This window comes from Ochotona curzoniae, unplaced genomic scaffold (assembly GCF_017591425.1).
Source record: "Ochotona curzoniae isolate NIBS_2020 unplaced genomic scaffold, NIBS_Ocur_1.0 patch356, whole genome shotgun sequence".
Classification (NCBI taxonomy): domain Eukaryota; kingdom Metazoa; phylum Chordata; class Mammalia; order Lagomorpha; family Ochotonidae; genus Ochotona; species Ochotona curzoniae.
This window is the reverse complement of record NW_024466924.1, coordinates 417,258-439,836: the sequence shown is the minus strand read 5'-3', so window position 1 is coordinate 439,836 and position 22,579 is coordinate 417,258. Positions and strand designations below refer to the sequence as shown.

Sequence of the window (22,579 nt, the reverse complement as noted above, 5' to 3'; positions counted from 1 at the left end):
TGGGAAGAGACCAGGGCTCTGTGTCACAGTCCTGGCTTTGTACGTCCTAAGGCCCTGGCACCCAGAGGAGTCAAGGAAGGGCTGCAGGGACAATGCATATGGAGAGGGGTGTGTTGAACCTCAGAGCTAGAGTTAGCCTATCCAAAGCCTCCACATGAGCGGGGAGGCTTGGGATGGGGAAGGAGGAGGGGTCTGCAGATCACAACCCCTTCAGTGTACCTGCTGACATGTAGCTTGGGCATCATGCTTTGGGAGACCGGAGACCAGTCAAACACTGTGGGGCTGTGGCTCTTGGGGTGCTGGTAGGTGGGGTGGGGTGGGGTTCATTTCCTCACCTGACCTCGCTGTTTCTGCTGCAGGGCAACACGGGTGTGCTGCTGGGCATGTTCCTGGTGTCCTGTGTCATCCTTGTGGCCCTTGTCACCGTGCTGTCCGGTATCGGCGTGAGCGCCCATGGCGGCGTGGGCAGTGGCGGCGTCTACTCCATGATCTCCTCGGTCCTTGGTGGGCAGGCGGGAGGCACCATTGGGCTGCTGTACGTCTTCGGACAGGTGAGGCTGCCACCCACCCCCGAGTCCCCAGGCCACACTGCTCCCATCTTCTCATGCACTCCCTCTTTGATATGGATGGAGGTGAGGAAGCAAGCAGACAGTGGCTCCTGGGGCAGACACTGTGTCCAGGAAGGGGACTGTGAATGAGGGACAGCAGTGTGGGGCTGGCCAAAGGTGCTCAGGAGGCCGCGGAGGAGGCGGAAGGTCCAGGACTTGTTTAGTGGAGATGCAGGAATGGTGACTTGAGGCTGAGAACAGCCAAGTGCAGGCACTAAGAAGCAGTTCACCGTGCGCATTTCTTGGCTTGCAAGCGTTTGTGTAACAGTGTGAAGGGTGGTGGTTGGTTTAAAGATGTGGCTTAAATCCAGGAATTGTTTTAAATAAGAGTCACCAGCTTCTCGTCCAAGAAAGCATCCTTTTTGGTTCTTTTAGGCATTGGAGTATTTCATAGTCTGTAACGTATCTGAGTCTGTAACAGCTGCAAGCTCTGTGTGCATGTGTGTGTGTGTGTGCACGCAGACACACGTGTGTGTCTAGGACGTGAATGAGAGGCAGGTGGGTTGTCACTGTTTTTTTTTAAAGATTTGCATTTATGTGAAAAATAGAAAAGATTTTGAGAGAGATCAATCTTGCATTTACTCATCTACCTCCCTTTTCTGCACGTGGCTCAAGTCAGAACCAGGGGCTCCATTTGGTCTTTGATGTGGGCAGCAGGGCCCGAGTGCTTGGGCCATCATCTGTTTTCTTCCTAAGCATATTAGCAGGGAGCTAGATCAGAGCAGAGCAGCTAGCACTCGAACCAGTGGATATAAGCGATGTTGGTATGGCGGATGGATACCTAACCTGTGTAACGCCATGCTGGCCTTTGCTCTACCTTTTTTTTTTTTTTAAGACTTTTTAAGAAAGAGGAGAGAGAGATATATATCTTCCATCTGCTAGTCCACCCTCTCCCACCCCCCGATGGCCAGAGCTGAGCTGACACAAAGCCAGGAGCTTCTTCTAGGCCACAACCCAAGAAGCCATTGTGTTAACTTCCCTGCTGGTGTTGCTTCCATTCCATGTGGGCTGCGGAGTGTCCTCTGGTCCCCAGCTTGGGGGTGTGCTTCTGCTTTGTCTGACACAGGCCTTGGGTCTCTGGTCAGTGTGTGGTTATAACATACTCCTTCCACAGGCTGAAGGACCTAGCATGTCTGTGCTGTGTGAAGCACTTGCAGGTTTACATTCACGAGGGCCATAGCCAGTGCTTTGCTTGTGATGGACCGTTTTTGGCATTAGGATAGCAGTGGCCTTACAGTGGGAGAGCAGGCAGGTGCTCTGTCCTCGTCTGTGCTTCGGAAGAGTCTGTGAAGGACTGGTGTCCATTCTTCTTTAAGCATTTGGTGCCGGTCGGTGGCGAGACCATCTGCTCATGGGTTTTGCTTTGGGAGAAGTCTCAGGATTACTAATTCAGTCATTTTACTTCAATAGGCATATCCTCAGTTTCGATTTTTTTCTTGGGTCAGTTTTAGTTGCTGGTGGTTTTTGAGGAACTTTTCATCTAGATTATGGAAGGCATCAGCATGGCATTTGTCCATGGATTCCTTTAATAATCCTTTTTGCTTTTAGACTGCAGTGTGGTCACGCTTTTCCATTCCTGATATTGGTAATTGGAGTTTTCTTCCTCTTCTCTTTGATCATTTTTGAGAATGATTTGTCTACAAAGAACCAATTTTGGAGATTTTACTTGTTCCTCTGTTGTTTTCCTAGTATTTAAAAATTATTTCTGGGGCTGGCACTGTGGCTCACAGGTTAATCGTCTACCATTAAGCACTGGCATTCCATATGCACACTGGTTCATGTCCTGGCTACTCCGCTTCCTATCCAGCTCCCTGCTTGTGACCTGAGAAAGCAGTCGAGGACGGCCCAAAGCCTTGGGGCCCTGTACCCATGTAGGAGACCAGGAGGAAGCTCCTGGCTCCTGGCTCTTGGCTTCAGATCAGCTCAGCTTCAGCCATTACAGCCACTTGGGGAGTGAACCAGTAGACAGAAAAATCTTTCTCTTTGTCTCCCTCTGCTTTTCAAATACAAATAAATCTGTTTAAAAAAAAAAGAGGGACAGAGAGGAGGAGAGACAGAGAGAAAGATCTTTCTGTCTACTGGTTCACTCCCCAAGTGGCTGCAATGGCTAGAGCTGAGCAGATCCAAACCCAGGAGCCTAGAGCCTCTTCCCGGACTCTGACGTGGGTGCAGGGTCCCAAGGCTTTGGGCCGTCCTGGCCTGCTTTCCCAGGCCACAAGCAGGGAGCTGGATGGGAGGTAGGGCCACTGGGAGATGAACTAGTGCCCACAGGGGATCTCAGCATGTGCAAGGTGAGGATCTTAGTCATTAGTCTATCACCTTGGGCCCCAAAATAAATATATCTTTAAAAAAAATTGTGCTCTTACCTTAGTTCCCATCCTCCTACTTGCTCTGCTTATTGCTGCTGCTCTTCCTGGTTTTAGGGCTTAGGGTTAGGCATTGCTTAGGATTCTTCCATCCTCCAGTTGCAGCCGGGTCCCTCAGGTCCCTTGTGAGACCTCTCATCCCAGGACACTGGTACTGTCATTTCATTTCAGTGATTGTCAGAGCAGGTTGTCTGGGTTTGCTCCTAGGCAGAGCTTGGCAGCTTTCTGTAAAGGACCAAACGGGAACTATTTGAGGTTCTGTAAGGCCCATGTCTCGGTCACAGCTAGTGCATGCTGCCAATATATTACATAGGGAGGCAGTGAGAGTAGGGGGAAAAAACAGCTATAACCGTCCCCTAATAATTAGTTGTGAAAACAGGAGCAAGCAAGATTTGGCCATGGGTCAAAGTTTTCCAAGCTCTGCCTCGGAGCATCAGAGTTTAGGAAATTATAAAATTTTATTGTTCATCCCCAACTGTTGCAAAGCCTGTCCCTCTCCTGTTTCTCTGAGGCCTTGCTGGAGTTCCTACCCTGGGGACCAGAGTCTGGGCCAGTGGAGTGGCCAGTGGCTGGAGACCCTGTTCACTCCCAGCTCTAGTTATCTGCATGGGCCTCAGGGTTTCTTTGGAACACCAGCGTGTCTAGCATCAGCCTGCATGGACGGGTGTAAAAGCCTCGGTGATGGCAAACATGCTCCATGCCAGACTTGATACAAAACAACTCAGAATTGGAAAACCACGCAAAGCCGGCTGAAGGTGGGACGTCAGCTCCCCTGGGAACACGTGCCCACCAAAGGGCCGTGAGTGCGGCTTTAGTTCCTCCGGCTGGAGAGTGAGGAGGAGCTGCTGGAAGCAGGCCGGAAGGCGCAGGTGTTCAGTTTATCCCTGGACACATCTAAGTCCCTTCCCTCTTACTCCTATGAAGAACATGGGATTTTGAATCCAGCCGTATAGGGCTCTGCTGTGGCTGTTGCAGCCACTTGGGGAGTGAACCAGTGAACATAAGATCCTTCTCCCTGTAAATCTGACTTTCCAATAAAATAATAAGTAAATAAATCTTCAAAAAAACAAAAACCAGACAATTTTGTTCCCCCCTTTCTCTGCTGGAGTGACTGGTTAAACTGCCAGCTCCCCCTCCTGTCTCTGTACAGCTGACAGACAGGTGCTCCCATGGAGTTGTGAAGTGCTTGCTTGTTTCACACAAATAGGACAGATGGTGTACCCAGCCCCATGGCTTGTAGTTCTCACTTAACATTGAGTCATAGCTTTGCCTCCAGGGCAGTGCTTGAAGCCAGCCTTTCTAACGACAGTAGTAACTAACATTGTATGTGAAGGTACCATCATGAATGGCTCATTGCTATTCAGTCACTCTAGGTTTTTTTTTTAAGAAGTATTTATTTATTTAAGAGTGACAGGAGCAAAGAGGGGAGTCAGGCAGGGAGGGGGCATAGAGAAAAAGAGAAACAGGTATCTATCTACAGATTCTCTCTCCAAATGGCTCAAACAACCTGGTTGGATCAGGCTGGACCAGGATCCAGAAACTTCATCTGAGTCTCCTGTATGGGCGGCAGGGGCCCAAGTAGCTGTATGTCTTCTGTTGCCTTCCCAGGTGCATGAAGAGGGAGCCAGGTTGGAGTCAGAGCAGCTGGGATGCTGGCACTGCAAGCAGCAGCTTAGCTTGATGTGCCACAATGCCACTGCCTGCATTCATTCTTTCATTTATTCCTTTTTCATTTTTATAAGTCTGTGTTTTTGCATTTTCCCATTTCTTCCTAGTCAGACTTCAAGGGCTTTATCTATCTTCAAAAGGATTGACTTTAGGCTTTTGCCTCGTTCCTTTTGTTATTTTTTTCTTCTATTTTATTAATTTCATATGGTGATCTTTTTATGGCCACTTTTTGATTTTTAAAAAAGATTTACTTTATTTTTATTTGAAGCACAGAGTTACAGAGAGGAGGAGAGACAGAGATATGTTCCACTTGCTGCCTCACTCCTCAGTGGTCAGAGCTGAGCCTATCTGAAGCCAGGAGTCAGGAGCTTTTTCTAAGTCTCCCACGTGGGTGCTGGGACCCAAGGACTTGAGCCATTCTCCACTGCTTTTCCAGGTCATGAGCGGGGAGCTGGATCAGAAGTGGAGGGAACAGCCGGGTCTTGAACCAATCCCCTTGAGGTGCTGGTACTGCAGGCAGTGGGCTCGTGTGCCACAACGTGGTGGGGACACTTACACAAATATTCTAGGCCTCATTGTAAAATGAACCCGTCCCAGGGAAGAAAGGAGCCCCTTCTATGCATGCCCCTCAAGTGTAGAAACTCTTCCCCATCTGGAATTTGCAGAGAAGCACTGGAATGTGACGTGCTGCTGCTACAACTGGGCACCTGCCCCCGTATTTACTGGATACTTGCAGCATTCTCAGCAAATGCACAGAGCAATCAACATGAAAAAGGGCTGGGGTTTTTTTTAATAACTCTTTTTTATTTTCTAAGTTATAGTTAACAAAATGCAACTTCTTTATGATGATTTTCTTTATGATGATTAGGGCACAAAAGGTCAAGGGCTACAGGAAGGTGGGTGAGACCATTATTTCCACAATCTTTTTTTTTCCTTCCTGTATCTGGGGAAAGAGGGGAAAAAAGGGGAGAAGCCACACCCAGCCTCCCAGCCACCTCTGCACCCTGGGATGGAGGACAGCCACCCAGTACCACCCCAGGGTTCCCAATGTGGGGCATGCTCTGAGGGCACTGCTCAAGAGATTTTGATAGTTCAACAGTTCTGAATTACTGCTTATCTTGTCACTCCAATCACGATGTTGACATAGTCCACCTTAGAGTCTCCGTTTGCTCAGTTATTCACTGCCAGCACTTGGCTGGGGCAGTTGATCAATTTGTTCTGTCCTCCATCCTCCATTATGGTACCAGGTGTCCTCTGCAGGTTCCAATGTACTGCCATATTCTCCATGTGCACCTGGATATGCTGTCCACTGCTCCATCTAAGCCACTGAGAAGGCCCAGCTTCACCATCAGACCATGGAACCTGCAATTCTCTCCATGGTTGGAGTTCTGAGTCCAGCGGTTCAGTTGGAGGGACCTCCAAATAAACTTCATCTGAGGTGACCTCAGACCTGATTTTTGCATGTGCTTGCCAATACAGTCTGTCAAACACAGTCTGTCTCCCCAGTCAGCTTATGCACATACTGGTGGTTGCAATTGCTGGGTCAGTTCTGTCCCCAGCCCTGTCTTCTACACAAACCAATGGGTGTTGCAGCCCAGCCCAATCCTGCCCACCATACACTCGGCCCTCATGCAAACCAGTGGGAGCTGTTGCCTAGTCAGAGTGACCCACAATAACCCCCACTAGAACTGTCCCCTGTCCTGGTTCCCATGCTTGCCAATATGCACAGCAGACTAGTCCAGTCTATTCCACATCCCCTTCAGCTCTCAAACTTGTCAGTTGGCATTGAAGCCTAGTTTGACATAACCAGCCCCACACTCCAGCCTACACATATGCCAGCAGGTGCCACTCTGTCTAGCCATGCCTGCCCCAGTCCTGGTTCTCATGCTCACCAGTCAGAGTGGCAACCCAAGAGGGAGGTGTCCACTGTTTCCCTACTGGACCCACTCCCATTCCTGGATCTTGTATTCTCCAGGTGGTTCTGCAGTTTAACTTGACAGAATTTGCCAATTCTGAACTGGCTTGTGTTGCAACCTGTGTCAGCATCTACCAGCTGATGCTGCAGTAAAGTCCATCCAACCCACACCCACTCTGACTTATGCATGCACCAGTTTGAACAGTTGACCTAGGCTGGGAAGCTCACATGAGGCCCACAGGTGCTGTAGCTCTGCCTTGCTCAGTCTGCCCGCATCCCAGCTCTCACACTCACCTGTGGGAGTGGTAGTCCAGCAGTCCATGCAGTCCCACTACTGGTTTTGTCCCCCTCTTCCCATGGGTCTCATGTGGGCTGGTTTAGTGCTGTGGCCCAGGCTAGCATGACCTGCCTCACCTTGGCATTTGCCAGTGGGTGCTGCAGCCTGGCCAGGCCCAGCCCACCCCTAGTTCCAGTCACTCATGGGGGCTACAGCCTAGCCCAACCCAGCCAGCCACAAGGCTTGGACGTCATGTGAACTGGCTTGTGTTGCGGCCCAACCTGGCCCGACCCACACTCCATTCTGGTGCTTGGATTCACCAGAGGATGATATGAACTGGTCCAGCTGGTGTTCCCCTTTCCCTGAGCCAAATATATGCCAGTGGGTACCATTTCTTGGCCTGGTCTGGGCTTCTCCCTATCATGATTCTTGTGCTCACCTGCAGGGACTGTGTCCTGGCAGAGGAGTTTCCCAAGCTCCTCCATCAGAACCTCTCCCAATGCCAGATTTCATGCACACCAGTGAGTCCATGGGCCAGCCCTATTTAGGCTACCTCATAAAAGGACTCTTTAAAAAAAAAAAGATGTTTGCATTTTGGGGGAGTGGAAATAGAGATGGGTTTATGTGTGTGAAATCATAGTGGTGTATAAGACCAGCTGATGTAGTATGGCACAGGCTGGGGACAGCACATTTGTTTTCAAAAGGAGGATACGAAAGAATTCATGGAAATGGAGGAAGTTAGATGGGACCCTCGCAGAATGTGTCTCCTGGAAGGATGGCAAGATGGGGGCTATGGTGACAAGAGTGGGGGACACAGGGCAGAAAGGAACCTGCAGAGTGGGGGGCAGAGGCTGAGGAATGATGCAAGGGGAGCTGGTGTTATGTTCAGTGGTTTATTTGAAATTGTCTTTAAGATATTCCCCAAAAAGATAAAATCGTGGCTCTCAAGCATTTGTAGAAGCAGACCAAAGCCTTTGTAAGTCATGAGTTACTGAGGGAATCAGTAAGATAATATAGAGGAGTTGAGTCCACAGGTGTGGACCCCGTGTGGGATGGAGGTAAAATCCTTGTGTTCATGGTTGGACAACTTAATAGACACATGTGAAGATAAGATTGCTAGGTTAGATGAAAGTTCATGTCTTGCGTTGCAACCAAGTCATCTTTCAGATTATCTATTCTGTTAGGTAGAAGTTATTTGCATCTCTAATAGGAGTAGATTTGTCCATTCCTGTGAGGTCCCTAAGCCTGGGACATGGACTAGACCTCATTTGTAGTGGTAATCAAGCTAAGTACATTCGCCTAGGAAGTCTTATTACCCATGACATGAAAAGATCTGCCATCCTTCTCCTTCATCTCCACGTTTCAGGTAATTGTAAAAATAATGCCCCAAAAGAAATGGAAAAGCCCTGTTTGTTTGTTTTTTAAGATTTATTTATTTGAAAGTCAGAGTTGCAGGAAGGGGGAGAGAGAGATCTTCCATCTGTTGGTTCACTTTCCAAAGGGCTGCAGTGCCTGGCACTGAGTCAGACAGAAGCTTCTTCCAGATAGCCCTTGGGCCAGCCTCCATCTTCTTTCCCAGGTGCATCAATAGGGAACTGAATCAAAAGGAGGGGAGCCAGCACATAAACCAGAGTCCATTTGGTATACCAGCACTGCAAGCAGCAGCTTCCCCTGCATTGCCACAGCACCAGCCCCAATCCTGTGGTTTGTTGTGGTACCCTGCTGTGTGGCTCTGTGGCTAGTGGAACCTTCGTGTGTTTTAGTTCTGTGTTTAGTATCTGAGTGATGCAAAACAAAAATTCCAAAGACCCTTTTGGCGCAGAAGCCTGTATGTTTGCTTCCACAATGTTTTCTCCTGAGCTACTGCTGGAAGTCAGCTCTGTGGGCTTGGATCTGATGGGAGATGTAGGGGGGCCGAAATGGGGCATGAGTCATGTTCCCTGCTGGCTTGTCCCCAGATGCTGAGCTGGGGGGTGTGGCTGGGTTCCTGGGACTCTTTCTGGCCAGCCCTTCCTACCTGGAATCCCCTGTCAGTGTGTTGCAGGTGCCATGTATATCACTGGCTTTGCTGAATCCATCTCGGATTTGCTGGGCCTCAGGAACATCTGGGCCGTGAGAGGCATTTCGGTGGCTGTGCTCCTGGCCTTGCTGGGGATTAACCTGGCAGGGGTCAAGTGGATCATCCGCCTCCAGCTGCTGCTGCTGCTCCTGCTGGCCGTGTCCACGCTGGACTTTGTGGTGGGCTCTTTCAGCCACTTGGACCCAGGTAAGCCTTTGGGAGTCAAGGCCATGGCCTGGAGCGTCTGCTGGGCCGGTAGGTGATTGTGAGCTGGCCAGCTGCACCCATCTCCCCGGCGGCTCTGCCTAACGGCCGTGTGGGCTGCTCCTGATCAGGTGCCTGGATGGTTCTTGGGGTAACTCCATAGGCACTTTCTGTACCCCAGCTTCACCAAGATGTTTTTGCTTAGCACCTTCACCATATTTCCTTTTATTTTCTTTCTGCTTAAAATGAAGCCTAGAATATTTTTTCCAGATGTTATTGCTTTCATTTGTCTTTTAAAATTTTTTTAAAAGATTCATTTATGGGCCCGGCGTGGTGGCACAGTGATTAAGGTCCTCGCCTTGCATGCCTGGGATCCCATATGGGCACCGGTTCTATCCCGGCAGGCCCCGCTTCCCTTCCAGCTCCCTGCCTGTGGCCCGGGAAAGCAGTTGAGGACGGCCCAAAGCTTTGGGACCCTGCACCCTCGTGGGAGACCTGGAAGAGGCTCCTGGCTTCGGATCGGCATGGCATCAACTGTTGCGCTCACTTGGGGAGTGAATCATCGGATGGAGGATCTTCCTCTCTGTCTCTCCTCTCCGTATATCCGCCTTTCCAATAAAAATAAAATAAATCTTTAAAAAAAAAGATTCATTTATTTTTATTGGAAAGGCAGATTTACAAAGAAAAGGAAAGACAGAGATAACAATTTTCAATCCATTGGTTCACTCCCCAAGTGACTGTAATGGCCAGAGCTGCGCTGATCTGAAGCCAGGAGCCAGGAGCTTCTTCCAGGTCTCTCATGCAGGTGTAGGGTCCCAAAGGTTTTGGTCATCCTCAGTTGCTTTCCCAGGCCACAAGCAGGGAACTAAATGGGAAATGAAGCAGCTGGAACACAAATCGGCACCCGTAAGGGATCCCAGCTCTTAGAGGAAGAGGATTAGCCAGTTGTGTTGTGCCACCAACCTTCCCCCCACCCCCCACCCTTTTTTAAAGCTGTTATTTATTTGATAGGTAGAGTTACAGAGAGGAGAGCTAGAGAGCTTCCATCAGCTGCTTCACTCCTCAAATGACTACAACAGCAGAGCTAGGTCCGTCTGAAGCCAGGAGCTTCTTCTGGGTCTCCAGTGTGGGTGCAGGAGTCCAAGAACCCACATACTGTGGGCTATGTGCTCCTGTCTGAGGCCTTTAGCAGGGAGCTGATACCCAGAGCATTTAGATGAAACAAGGAAAAAGTACATCCAGATGGATAAAGATCACATTCATAACAGTGAGTGTGAAAATGGGCAAGAAAGCATTGTAGGAGCAGGGAAGAAAATAGACTTAATCTGTCATAGTTGCTTTTTACTTCCCCTTTTTCTCTTTTAAAGACTTGGTGTATTCTAACAAATGTTAACAATTGCCATTTCTGGGAAATGGGGACAGACCTATGTTTGGTGCTAATTTTCTATACCAAAGCATTTCCCTCCAACTAAAAATATTAATCCATTAGCTACACTTGGTAAACAGCTAGGTGTAGCTTTGTACGTTTTGGGAATGGGGACATGTGTCTGTGATCAATCATTGCTTAATAATCCTCCCAGCAACACTGACCCTGGGTGCTTTGCGCTGTGTGAGGGGCTGTCACCAGGGTGTCCCTAACTTTGTACTTCTCTAGTCTGGTGGTTTGCCCTTGGAAGTCTTGGCTGTTTTCTGGAGTACAGAGCTATTCTGGGGTGCTATGGAAACAAGGCAACTGCCTGATATTTCATTCATCAGGGTCTCTGGGTAGTGACCACGACCAGGCATCCACACAGGAGCCTGGATAGGGGAAGGGGGTCACCAACTGTGTTAAAAAATATCCAAAAATCCAAAGTGCTGCCCTACAGATGGTGCCCTCCACAGATGGGTTAGTGGTGGCAGTGACCACACGCGGCAGCCCTCACTGTGTGCCAGGTCCTATGTTGGGCCTAGCTCTTCTTCAGTCCTTAGGAAAACCTCATGAGGTGGGGCAATCACACCCACTTCACAGATAGAGAAGCTGAGGTGCCACTGCGTGGAAAAGCGTGGCAGCTGGGCCATGAGACTGGAACCCTCTGCTCCCAGAGCTGGGCTGTTCTCTGAGGTGGAGGTAGGCCTGTGCTCACACTCCACAATGCCCATTGGTCTTAACAACACTACTCTTCCCCTTTGAGACTGCTCTTGATGTGTTCATGTATTTATATTATTTGAAAGGATGAATTACAGCTGGTTCATTCTCCAAACGGTTGCAACAGCCGCAAATCAAGAACTCCCATCTGGGTCTCCCACCTTGAGGGGCAGGGACTCAAGCTCTGCCGTCCTCTGCTACTTTCCCAGGTGTGTGAGCAGCAAGTTGGATCAGAAGTAGAGCAGCAGTAAACCACTGTCCATTTGGGATACCAGTGTTACAAGAGGTGGCTTCACCTGCTGTGCCCCAATGCTGGCCCCTGATGTGTGTTCTTGTGTAACAGTGTTGTTTGTGGAAAGGCCAGAATGCAGTTGGCACCTGCTGGTCAGGTCTGATCACCTCATGTGTTATAATTCTTCTGTTGGAAAATGTCATTCCCTCGTGTCCCCTACCCTCTGCCATCTTGAGGCTTCTCCCAGAACCCCCCAGAAGATTTGGCTCTCAGAGGCAAGCCCTGTGCAGGTGCCCCTAGCACCCACTGCTTACATTAAGGGCTACCTTGTTTGCCACACTGGTCATCTGCGGCCTGGGCCTTACAGCTTGCTAACTGGAGCGTATCCCTAGCTCCGTAGAGACAGCTCACATACTGGGAAGTGAGGGGGAGGGGAAATTGCTTTGGGCCTTGAACTGTTCGTGAAGGAGTAAGTCCTCTGCAGATTCCCAGGTCCTCTTCCCTCCCTCCCGCTTTGGATGTGGTTACTCAAAGGGCTTAGGTGGTTACACTGCTGGCACATGCTCCTGGCTTTCCCTGAATCTGTGCTGGGCCGGTATATTTTCCTTTTGTGCTCTTAGAAGTTTCCTTGGCTGCTCCTCTTGAGTTACTCCAAATATTTCTGCTTCCTTCTGGTCAGCACATTAGCAGGGTGTAGTGTGAAATGAAATGTATTTGCAATCATTGCCATAGCAACAGGCCCCTCCAAGATCTGTTTTTGGTATCACCGACGGTTTATATGGGTGCCTTTCCTTGCGGGGACAAATCCACATGGAATCAGACTGCCGGCTTTCAGAGCAGGTTTAGCAGCATGACAGCAACTCTTAGGAAAAGCGACAGACCGAGATGTTTGAAAAAAAATGACTGGAAAGAAGTGTGCCAATGTGGTAGCAGCCATTGTGCTGAAGTTTCTGCTGAAGTTCTGGGAGGCTGGGAGGCTGCTTTGGTCTCGATTTGCTAGTGTTGTTTTTGAAAGCATGAATAGCATGGTTTCTAGAGCAGGTTTAGGTTCCTTGGATAACATGGAGATTCTATAGACCACTTCTCACCATAAGCCTCCCCAAGTTCTTGTGTTAGTAACCCCCTTTCCTGATGGGGTGCATTGATAACCACAGAATTATCAAAACAGATGTGTGTCACTTTAGGGTTTATTTTGATGTTGTGTTCTGTGAGTTCCAACCTGTGTGTGATGCCCTGTATCCATCGTCGCGGCAGCCTCTGAGCAGTCTACCCCGAGTACCTGTTACACCACCTGCTGACCCTGCCACCTTGTCTGCTGGCAGCCCCTGGTCTCTGCACTGTCTTCATGGCATGCCCTTTTCAGGATGGTATGTAGGTGGAGTTCTACAGCGGCAGGCTCTTCCGACTAACGCAGCAAGCTACATGCATTTGAAGTCCTTCTGTGTCTTTTGTGGCTGATAGTGTCACTGTTTGCTGTTCTGTTGTCGGGGTGTCCATCCACCGCCCTTAAGGATAACCTACCTCTGTGCTCGGGCTATTCTGAGCAACTCTTCTCTGCTCACTTGGGTTAGTACCCAGTGGTCTGGTTCCTGGGTCTCCGGGGCAGGCACCGTGTGCTTGGTAGGAAGCTGCCTAACCAGCTTCCAGAAAGGCTGTGCTGCTTTGCCCTTCCAGCAGCGGACGGGGATTCTTGATGCTCTACCTCCTTGTTGGCTTTTGAAGAATTAATTTAGTGATTCTGTTAATGTGCAACAGAGTCTCATTGCTGTGCTAATTGATAGTTCCCTGGCGATGTGATGCTGAGCCATTTTATGTCTGCTCGTTTGCCATGTTTGTTAGCTCTGCTGAGGTCTGTCTGGAGCTTTTGCCCTTTTTGATTGGATTGTTTCCTCTTTGATTTCTTTGAAAGGCAGAGACAGACAGACAGACAGACACACACACACACACACAGCTGTCTTCAGCTGGTTCAATCCCCACATGCCTGCTAATAGCAAGGACTGAGTCAGACCAAAGCTGGGCACAAAGAGCTCAGTTCTGTCCCAGGGCAGCAGGGGCTCATCCACGTGGCCCATCACCACTGGCTTCCAGGGACGGCGTTAGCAGAAAGTCAGGCACCAGAGCCAAATCAAGAAGCAAACGCATGCGCTCCAGCCTGGTGCGTGGGTTACCTGGCTGCTGCAGCAGATGCCTGCACCTGTGTCCTTTCAGTTGAAGTTTAAGAGTTCTTCATATGTTTTAGAGACAAACTTTCTAACGAGCATTTCCTTGTCTTTTGCTTGTCTTTTCATTCTCTCTCTTTTAAACATTCATTTATTTTTTTATTGGAAACTCAGATTTACAGAGAAGAGAGAAAGATATCTTCCATCTGCTGGTTCATTCCCCACAAGTGACCACAGTGGCCAGAGCTGAGCCAATTTGAAGCCAAGAGCTTCCTCCAGGTCCCCCGTGTAGGTGCAGGTCCCCAGGCTTTGGGCCATACTCTAATGCTTTCCCAGGCCCAAGTACCTGAGTTGTCACCTCTGCTTCCCAGGGCCTGGATAGCAGGAAGTCAGGCAGGAGCAGAGGTGGATGGGGAACCCAGGCGCTGCAATGTGGAGTGTGGGCCTGACTTTTTTTTAGGTTTATTTTTATTGGAAAGTCAGATATACAGGGAGAAGGAAAAGAAGGAAAAGGGACAGAGATGAGATCTTCCGTCTAATGATTCACTTCCACATGGCCACAATAGCCAGAGTTGAGCCAATCTGAAGCCAGGAGCCTGGAACCTCCTCTGGGTCTCCTACATGGGTGCAGGGTCCCAGGACTTGGGCCATCCTCGACTGCTCTCCCAGGCCACAAGCAGGGAGCTGGATGGGAAGCGAGGATGCCGGAATTAAAAGCGGCGCCCATTATGGGTTCCTGGCATGTGGAAGGAGAGGACTTCAGCCACTAGGCCACTGTGCCCGGCCTCTAACTGAAATCTTAATTACAAGGTCAAGTGCCTACCCCAGTGGAAGTGGTTTTGTTAAAGATGTCCTTTATCTCTTTTAATAATATATATATTTTTTATTTTTATTATTTTCTCATTGGAAAGGCGGATATACGGAGAGGAGAGACAGAGAGGAAGATCCTCCATCCGATGATTCACTCCCCAAGTGAGCGCAACAGTTGATGCCATGCCGATCCGAAGCCAGGAGCCTCTTCTGGGTCTCCCACGCGGGTGCAGGGTCCCAAAGCTTTGGGCTGTCCTCCGCTGCTTTCCCGGGCCACAGGCAGGGAGCTGGAAGGGAAGCGGGGCTGCCGGGATTAGAACCGGTGCCCATATGGGATCCCCGGCGTGCTAAGCGAGGACCTTAACCACTTGCGCCACCGCGCCGGGCCCCTTTATCTCTTTTAAAGGCAAAGTTAGAGACAGAAGGAGAGCAAGGGGAGAGAGAAAGAGAGAATCTCCCATTAGTGGGTTTACTGCCCATGTGACCACAGGGGACTGGGCCAGGGTGAAATGAGGGACCTGCAGTTTGACCAGGTTCTTCCATGTGGGTGCAGGAGGCAAGCACTTGAGCTACCCTCCAGGGCTTTCCTAGGTGTATCTGCAAGGAGCTAGATGAGAAGTGGTATAGTTAGGACTTGAACCAGCACCTATAGGGGGTGCTAACACTGCAGGCAACAGTTTAACTTGCTACATCACGAAGCTGCCACACATCCCCACCCCCCTCCTGCCAGCAAGTTTTTAATCCTCAGGAGATGTAACTTGTCAACGGGTGATGCTTTGAGTGTTGTATTCAAAAACTCATTTCTCATTGCTGAGCCCAAAGTCATGTTGTTCTGCTTCACTAGTGCTGTTGTAAAAATCAGGGGAAAAAAAAGTTTAGCTTTTTAAAGATTTATTCATTTTATTTGGAAAGCAAGAGTTACAGAGAGACTACCATATCCAGATGTGTGGTTACCGTGCAATATGCATCCCTGCTTCCAAAACAAAGATGGACTCCCAATGAAACTGTTGGAATTGTGTAGACAATGGGATACTGGACTGTCTGACATTGTACTAGCAGTGTCAATAACAGACTGATGGAATCATGTTGCCTTATGGAGCATTGTACTATTGCAGCAACATGGGGAAAATCAGTCGGGGAGGGTGGGATTTGGGGAGGGGGAAGAATCCCAGACTCTACAAAATTGTACCATGAAATTCAAAAATTCAAAATAAAATTTTAAAAGAGTTACAGAGAGGGAGAGCCTCCATCAGTTGGTTCACTCCACAAGTGGGCCTGTCTAAAGCTAAGAGCCAGGAGATTCTTCCAGGCGTCTCCCAAGGGTACAGAGGCCAAGGACTTGAAGCATCCTTTGCAACTTCCCCAGACCAGCAGGGGGCTGGATCAGGAAATGGAATAGTTGGGACACGGAGCAGCATCCCTAGGAGATGCCAGCACCAGCAGGCAGAGGATTGGCTCGCTACATCATGTACTGTTCCCCCACCCCAATTTTAAGATTTATTTATTTTAAAGGCAGAGACAGAGATGGAAAGACACCCCCGCCTCCCTCTCTCTCTCACTCTCACTCAGAGGGCACCTCCATCCATCGATTTACTCCCCAAGCAGCTGCATCTGTACCTCCCATGTGAGTACCAAGGTCCAAGCACTTAGGTCAGCCTCGACCTGCAACTGTCCTGGGCATGTTAGCTGAAAGTTGGATCAGCAGGGAAATAGCCAGGACTTGAACTAGCGCTCATATCTGATGTTGCTGTTGCATGTGGCAATTTAACTGGCTGTGTCATAATGCTGGCTCCCCAGGTTTTAAGCACAATTTCAGCCTTTTTTTCTTCTCCCTTAACTATAAAAAGTCCAAGCAATCCTAAGATACGTGATGTAAAGGTAAGGTTTCTCCTCCCAGCAGTATCCCCAGAGGGAGGTTGATAATCACACATGACTTTGGAAGAAAGCGCCCATCGTGGTTACCTGTGGCCAGGGAGCTGGAGCGGCTTGGCTGAGGGCCAAGCAGAGGTGGGCAGGTGCTGCGGGCTGCTGGAAGCCTGCCAGGGTTGGAGAACTGACTGGCGAGTGGCTTCCGGTTCCTCCTAGGACATGCTGCCCCAGCGCTGCTTTAGTGCCTTCCAACACTAACGATTACACCAGCAAACAGGGAGGGTTCTGCCACGTGGTCTCCTTCAGATGGAGGAGGGCCAGTGGCTGCCTCCTTTTGAATGTAAAACCAAAAGAGGATTGACACATTCTGAAGCCACAGAAATTATATGCTGTTGTTTTGAATATTTATTTTTACTTGGAAATCAGAGTTAAAGAGAGGGAAAGAGATCTTCCATCTGCTGGTTCATTCTCCAAATGGCTGCAGTGACTGGAGCTGGGCTGGTCTGAAACCAGGAGTGTCTTCTGCGTCTCCCAAGTGGAGACAGAGGCCTAAGCACTTGGGTCATCCTCCCCCGCCTTCCCAGGCTGTAAACATGTTAGCTGAATTGGAAGTATAGCAATTGGGGACAAGAATTGGCAGCTATATATGCCAGTTCCTAAGGTAGGAGGACTAACCAGCTATGCTACCATGCCAGCCCGAATTATAAACTCTAAATTAAAAAAAAAAAAAAACTTTTTCTAAAAATGCACTTAAATTGTACTTATTTCTTTGTTTTTATATGGGAGATAAAATATTCTTTAAAACAATTTTTTTTTAATGAAAAATGACATTGATGCCTCTCTCTGGGCTTTCCTACTCCCAAAGGGAGCTTGGGACATGCCTTCCCTGGCTCGTCGCTGGAAGTTCCAAGCACAGGAGCACATACCAGAACACATGTGGCACAGTTCCTTTGACAATGTCACAGGCAGCAGTGTCGCCACTCCCTGTCCGTCCCCTCCCAACACTGCCCGCCCCCCTCCTAACACACACACACACACACACACACACACACACACTGTGTGCACTTCCTCCCCTGCTCCATATTCAAGATCCCTGCATCTTTTGAGCTGTCTGTACATCATTCCATATTACAGATTTTAAATGCCAAGGATTTATGGGTGAGTAGTTAAATGTTTTTCTGTTCGTTGCTGTTAGCACCAATGTGGATATCAACATCTTATGCATAAGTTGAAATCTACTTAAAAAAAAAGATAATGTTTATCTTAACTGGAAAGGCAGATTTACAGAGAGGAGGAGAAAAAGATCCAGAGGTCTGGGATCACAGAGCAGCCAGGCCATGCCCCCTCCAGAGGCCCCTGGGAGAATCCTCCCGTCTCCTGCCGTGGCCACATCACCCTGTGCTATCTCTGCATGTGGTCTTCTCCATGGCCTTCTGCTCCGCGTGTAGCTTACAAGCACCGCCCATCCTTAGAAGCAGGTAGGATTTGGACCTCCCAGGCTAATCTTACCCCAGATCCTTAACTGATGTGCACTGGCATAGATGGGGACATCCGCAGGTCCCTGGAGTGAGAACATGGACGTGGTCTTTCGCAGACCAACCCTGCCCACTACACATCATCATTGTTCTGATCTTATTTAAAAGAAATTGATTTCAGACATTTTCTCTATACAGTTTTAAGAACAAGAATGCTGCTTTCCACCCTCCCTCTGTCCTCTCTTATTTCTCTCTTACTGCAATGACATTCCTTTCAGTTTACTGTCAGCAGCTTAACCCCCTACTGAAGGTTAGCAGCTGAGGTTAGCTCCTCAGGCGTGCAGCCCGGGCTGCGGACAGCAGTCACGTCCCCCTCCGTGGGAATGTGTGCACCATCCACGTGTTCCTCTCTAGGCTCTCCGTGCCATCTTACACACTGCCCCCCAGGCCTTGCACACACTGGCTGGTGCTCCCTGCCGTGCCACTCTGGAGGTTCACTCTCCTCTGCCTGCCACCTCCAGGGCTTGGCTGGCACTTGCCTCCTGTGGTACTGATTCCTGCTCCTCCTCCCCTGTGGCACAGCATGTTCTTTTCCTACTGTGATCAGCAGGGGATCTCAGTGCCTAACTATCACCGTCTCCCCCTGGCATTTCGCAGGTGCCATTGCTTTGTCCTCTAGCAGGCAGCAACAGGCAGAGCAAGGGGCTGTCCTGACCCCCCATCCCTGCCTGTAGCCCCTCTCTCCTCACTGTACATAGTACCTTCCCTTCACCAGCAGTATTCCGGAATTTCCTAGTGAGTGTTTCTATTCATTAGCCCACGCATTTTCTTTTCTTTTTTAAAAAACTCTATTTTTATTGGAAAATCAGATATACAGAGAGGAGGAGAGATAGAGAAGAAGCTCTTCCATCTGCTGGTTCACTCCCCAAGTGGCCGCAAATGCCAGAGCTGAGCCAATCCAAAGCCAGGAGCTTCTTTAAAGTCTCCCACATGGATGCAGGGGCCCAAGGCTTTGGCCCGGGCATTTTCAATCTGAGGTTTTCAATTATGTCTTAGACAATTTGCTTTTTTTTAAAAAAAACTTTTCATTTTCATTCTATTTGAAAGGCTAAGGGACACAGAGGGACCTTCTACCTGGTGGTTCACTCCCCAGCTGTGTCACGGGTTGAAGGCGGGTTGAAGTCAAGAACCTGGCACTCAGCCCATATCTCCAGTATGGGTGTCAACATACTTGAGCCATCACCCTCTGCTTCCCAGGGTTTGCATTAGTAGGAAACTGGATTGGAAGCAGAGGACCTGGGACTCGAACCAGGCACTATGATAACGGGATGCAGGCAAGCCAGGCAGTGTCTCAACAACTGCCAAATGTCTGCCCTACAGTCTTTTCCGCTTTGTTTTCTCTCCTTCTGTATTTTTACTTAAGCTTACAGGTTTATGTATTTATTTGAAAAAGAGATGGGGGAGCAGAGAGAAAGACACAGATATTGATCATGCCCCTTAATGTCCTCAGCAGCCCAGGCTGTGCCAGGCTGACCAGAGCTTGGACCTCCATCTGGCTGGCTGACATGACTAGCAGAGACCAAAGTCCTTGGGTTTTCACCCGCTGCCTGCCTTTAACCTGCTTCGCCACAATACCATCTCATGGTTTGTGTTTTGTAGAGGAATTCTTCCACTCCCTGCTGGGGTGCCACCTGGCTGCCCCCGCTGTGGCTACAGGATGAGGTGGGGCCAGAGGCTGGGGGCTTGGGCCGTGCAGTTGTAGACTGACTCAGTATGGTATTTGGCAGTTGCACATCCCTAAGTCTGCTGTGTCCTTCCACCTACAGCTGTGTCTGTGCTGTCGTCTCAGGATGTTCCACTCCTAGACAATCCTTAATGATGGTTTTCCCTCACCGCCTTCCTGCCCAACGCCCCAGCCTGCGACTGGGCAGCAAACCATTCTCCCCGACCACCACCTGCTGTCTGGTCTCCAAGACCAGTGCTGCTACCCAGGACTCTGGGAAGATACAGAGCTCCTTTACTGCTCAAAACTGAACAGCAAGATAAGTGAAGTCACACAAGACACCCTCAAGCATTTGTTTGGCTTATTAAAGCTCCTAAGATGCCATTTATTTGACTCATGCTTTCATTTACATAAGATGAGTATCATGCCAAAACAATCCCATTGCCACAGGAGATAGGCACATAACGAGAAAATGCACTTGAGAAAATAAAATGGCATGTGGCACATTTTTATTCTGTGTTCTGCAATGGAAAAGAAATTTATGCTTGTCTAAGCTTGTTTTCTTTTGGGGGTGGGAGGGTGGTACAGTATTTAGCAAATCAGTTGTGGAGCCCGGCCCTGCAGTGTTACACATGCATGTTATGCGTGTCGCTCTGCTGTGGCGCTGTGCCCCCCCATGAAGACCCATGGCTGGGTCTGCCCTCCATCCAAGCATTCTACCTGAGCTCCCTGACCTCTTGGGCTCCAAGCATAGGTCTTCTGCTTGCTTAATTTTTTTTTAAGATTTATTTATTTTTATTGGAAAGTCAGATATACACAGAGGAGGAGAGACAGAGAGGAAGCTTTTCCATCTGATGGTTAACTCTCCAAGTGACCACAACTGTCGGAATTGCGCCAATCTGAAGCCAGGAAATTCTTCCTCCAGGTCTCCCACACGGGTGCAGGGTCCCAAGGCTTTGGGCGGTCCTCGACTGCTTTCCCATGCCACAAGCAGGGAGTTGGATGGGAAGTGGAGCTGCCGGGATTAGAACCGGCACCCATATGGGATCCTGGCATGTGCAAGGACTTTAGCTGCTAGGCTACCGTGCCGGGGGCATTTACTGTCATCTGACATTGGCCCCCTTTTGTACCAGTGACCACTTGTGCTCTTTGGAAATGTTTGGCCCCACAGCATTGCCTTACACTCTTCTTGGTCTTGCTGTCCCCTCCAGTGGCTGGGACGACCTCTAGGCTCCGTCCCCTGCTCCTCACAGTATCTCCTTGGCTGCCTCTGCAGCTCTCCTCCAGGCATCCCCACCACCCGCTCCTACCAACCCAGAGCTCCTGGAAGCTTCCTCACCTTTCCTAATCTCACTTCTGTGTGATTCCCCCTCCTCCTGCTGGTGTCTGGGAACCACCTTGAACGAAAGACACACAAAATAGAGGTTTCTCCTGCCTTTCCTTAATCTAACCCTTCCTCCCATTCTCTACCCCCTCCCACCAGAAAGCAAACATTTCACTCTGGGGATGTTGGTGAGCATTTCCCAAAGCCTGGAAAATTTGCAAAGTCGCTTTCACTTCGCCATCCCACTGCAGCATTCCTGGCCTTTCTCAGGCCCCTTGCTCTCCCTCCAGGTTGGCAGACGTCCTGTCTGGCTTCCGTGTCTAAATGTAACCATCAGGCCTCTTCCCTTGGCTTCTGCCACCCATCGCCTGTGGACCAGAGATGAATTATCTTTTCCAAAGTTGTGCTTGGCCTATGTTGCATTATTATTATCATCATTATTATTACTGAAGATTTATTTATTTGAAGGGCAGACTTAGATCTTCCAAAGATAGAGTCCCAATGAAACTGTTAAATGTGGGCCCAGCACGGTAGCCTTGTGGCTAAAGTGTTTGTCTTGCATGCATCAGGATCCCATATGGGCACCGGTTCTAATCCCAGCAGCCCTGCTTCCCATCCAGCTCCCTGCTTGTGGCCTGGGAAAGCAGTCAAGGACGGCCCAAAGCTTTGGGACCCTGCATCCCTGTGGGAGACCTGGAAGAAGCTCCTGGCTCCTGGCTTCAGATTGGCTCAGCTTCGGCCGTTGTGGTCATTTGGGGAGTGAATCAGCAATGGAAGATCTTCCTCTCTGTCTCTCCTCCTCTGTGTATATATGACTTTCCAATAAAATTAAATAAATCTTTTTTTAAGAAGAAATACATCTTGACAATAAGATGCTGGACTTTCACTGTTGCTATACCTCTAATGTCATGACACACCTACATAGTAGAATGATGGATTTGTAATGGTTGTTGAAGGACTATGGTATTGTTATAGGGGAAAGTAGTGATGGGGAGAAGGGAAAATCCCTGAGCCTAAGGAATTATATCATGAAAAAAAGAATTAAAAAAAAAAAATCTCCCATCTGTTGGTTTGCTCCCCAAATGGCCATCCTAAAGCCAGAAGGTTCATCCCTGTCTTCTATGTGGGTGCAGGTGTCCAAGTAATTGGGCCATTACCTGCTGCTTTCTGGATTCATTAACAAGGAGATGGGTTGGGTGTGGGTTGCCAGCATCACGGGTGGCTGTACTGTAACACTGGCCCTGACCTAAGTCATTCTTCGCTTGAACATCCATAGTGGCTTTCTGTTGCTTGAGGACCAAATCCCAGGAGGCTTTCTGTCAGTGAGCTTCAGAGTCTTTGTCTGCCTCATGGAGTTGTATCTCTAGCCCTGTGCCTTCCAGAATGTTCCTCTCCTATGAAGTGAACTGTGGCTATAGCTCTGCTTTCACTGGTGCAGTTCTGTGTCCCACAGAGCATGGGACAGCTTCCTGCTGCTGCCTGAAGGACGCCGTGGACTCATACGTGGACAAGATGTGGTCAGGAGCCCTGGGTGTCCCTGTGGCATCATTTAGCCATCTTGAATCCTAGGTTTCTCATCAGGAAGAACAAGAGGAAACCAACAACCCTTCACCTGCAACACACTGGCGTCCCGTATGGGTGCCAGTTCAAGTCCCGACTGTCCCACTTCCCATCCAGCTCCCTGCTTGTGGCCTGGGAAAGCAGTGGAGGATGGCCCAAAGTCTTGGGACCCTGTACCTGCATGGGAGACCAGAAGAAGCTCCTG

At 49.3% G+C, this 22,579-nt stretch overlaps 1 protein-coding gene across 1 annotated transcript in view; it reads left to right on the top strand.

The window, feature by feature from the left end:
• Positions 1-22,579, top strand: part of LOC121167262 (solute carrier family 12 member 8-like) — a 121,837-nt gene that overhangs the window by 5,301 nt on the left and 93,957 nt on the right. The window contains exons 2-3 of the mRNA XM_040996688.1: positions 360-551; positions 8,869-9,100. Of these exons, the coding sequence (XP_040852622.1) occupies positions 360-551; positions 8,869-9,100 (424 nt within the window). The remainder of the gene's footprint in view (positions 1-359; positions 552-8,868; positions 9,101-22,579) is intronic.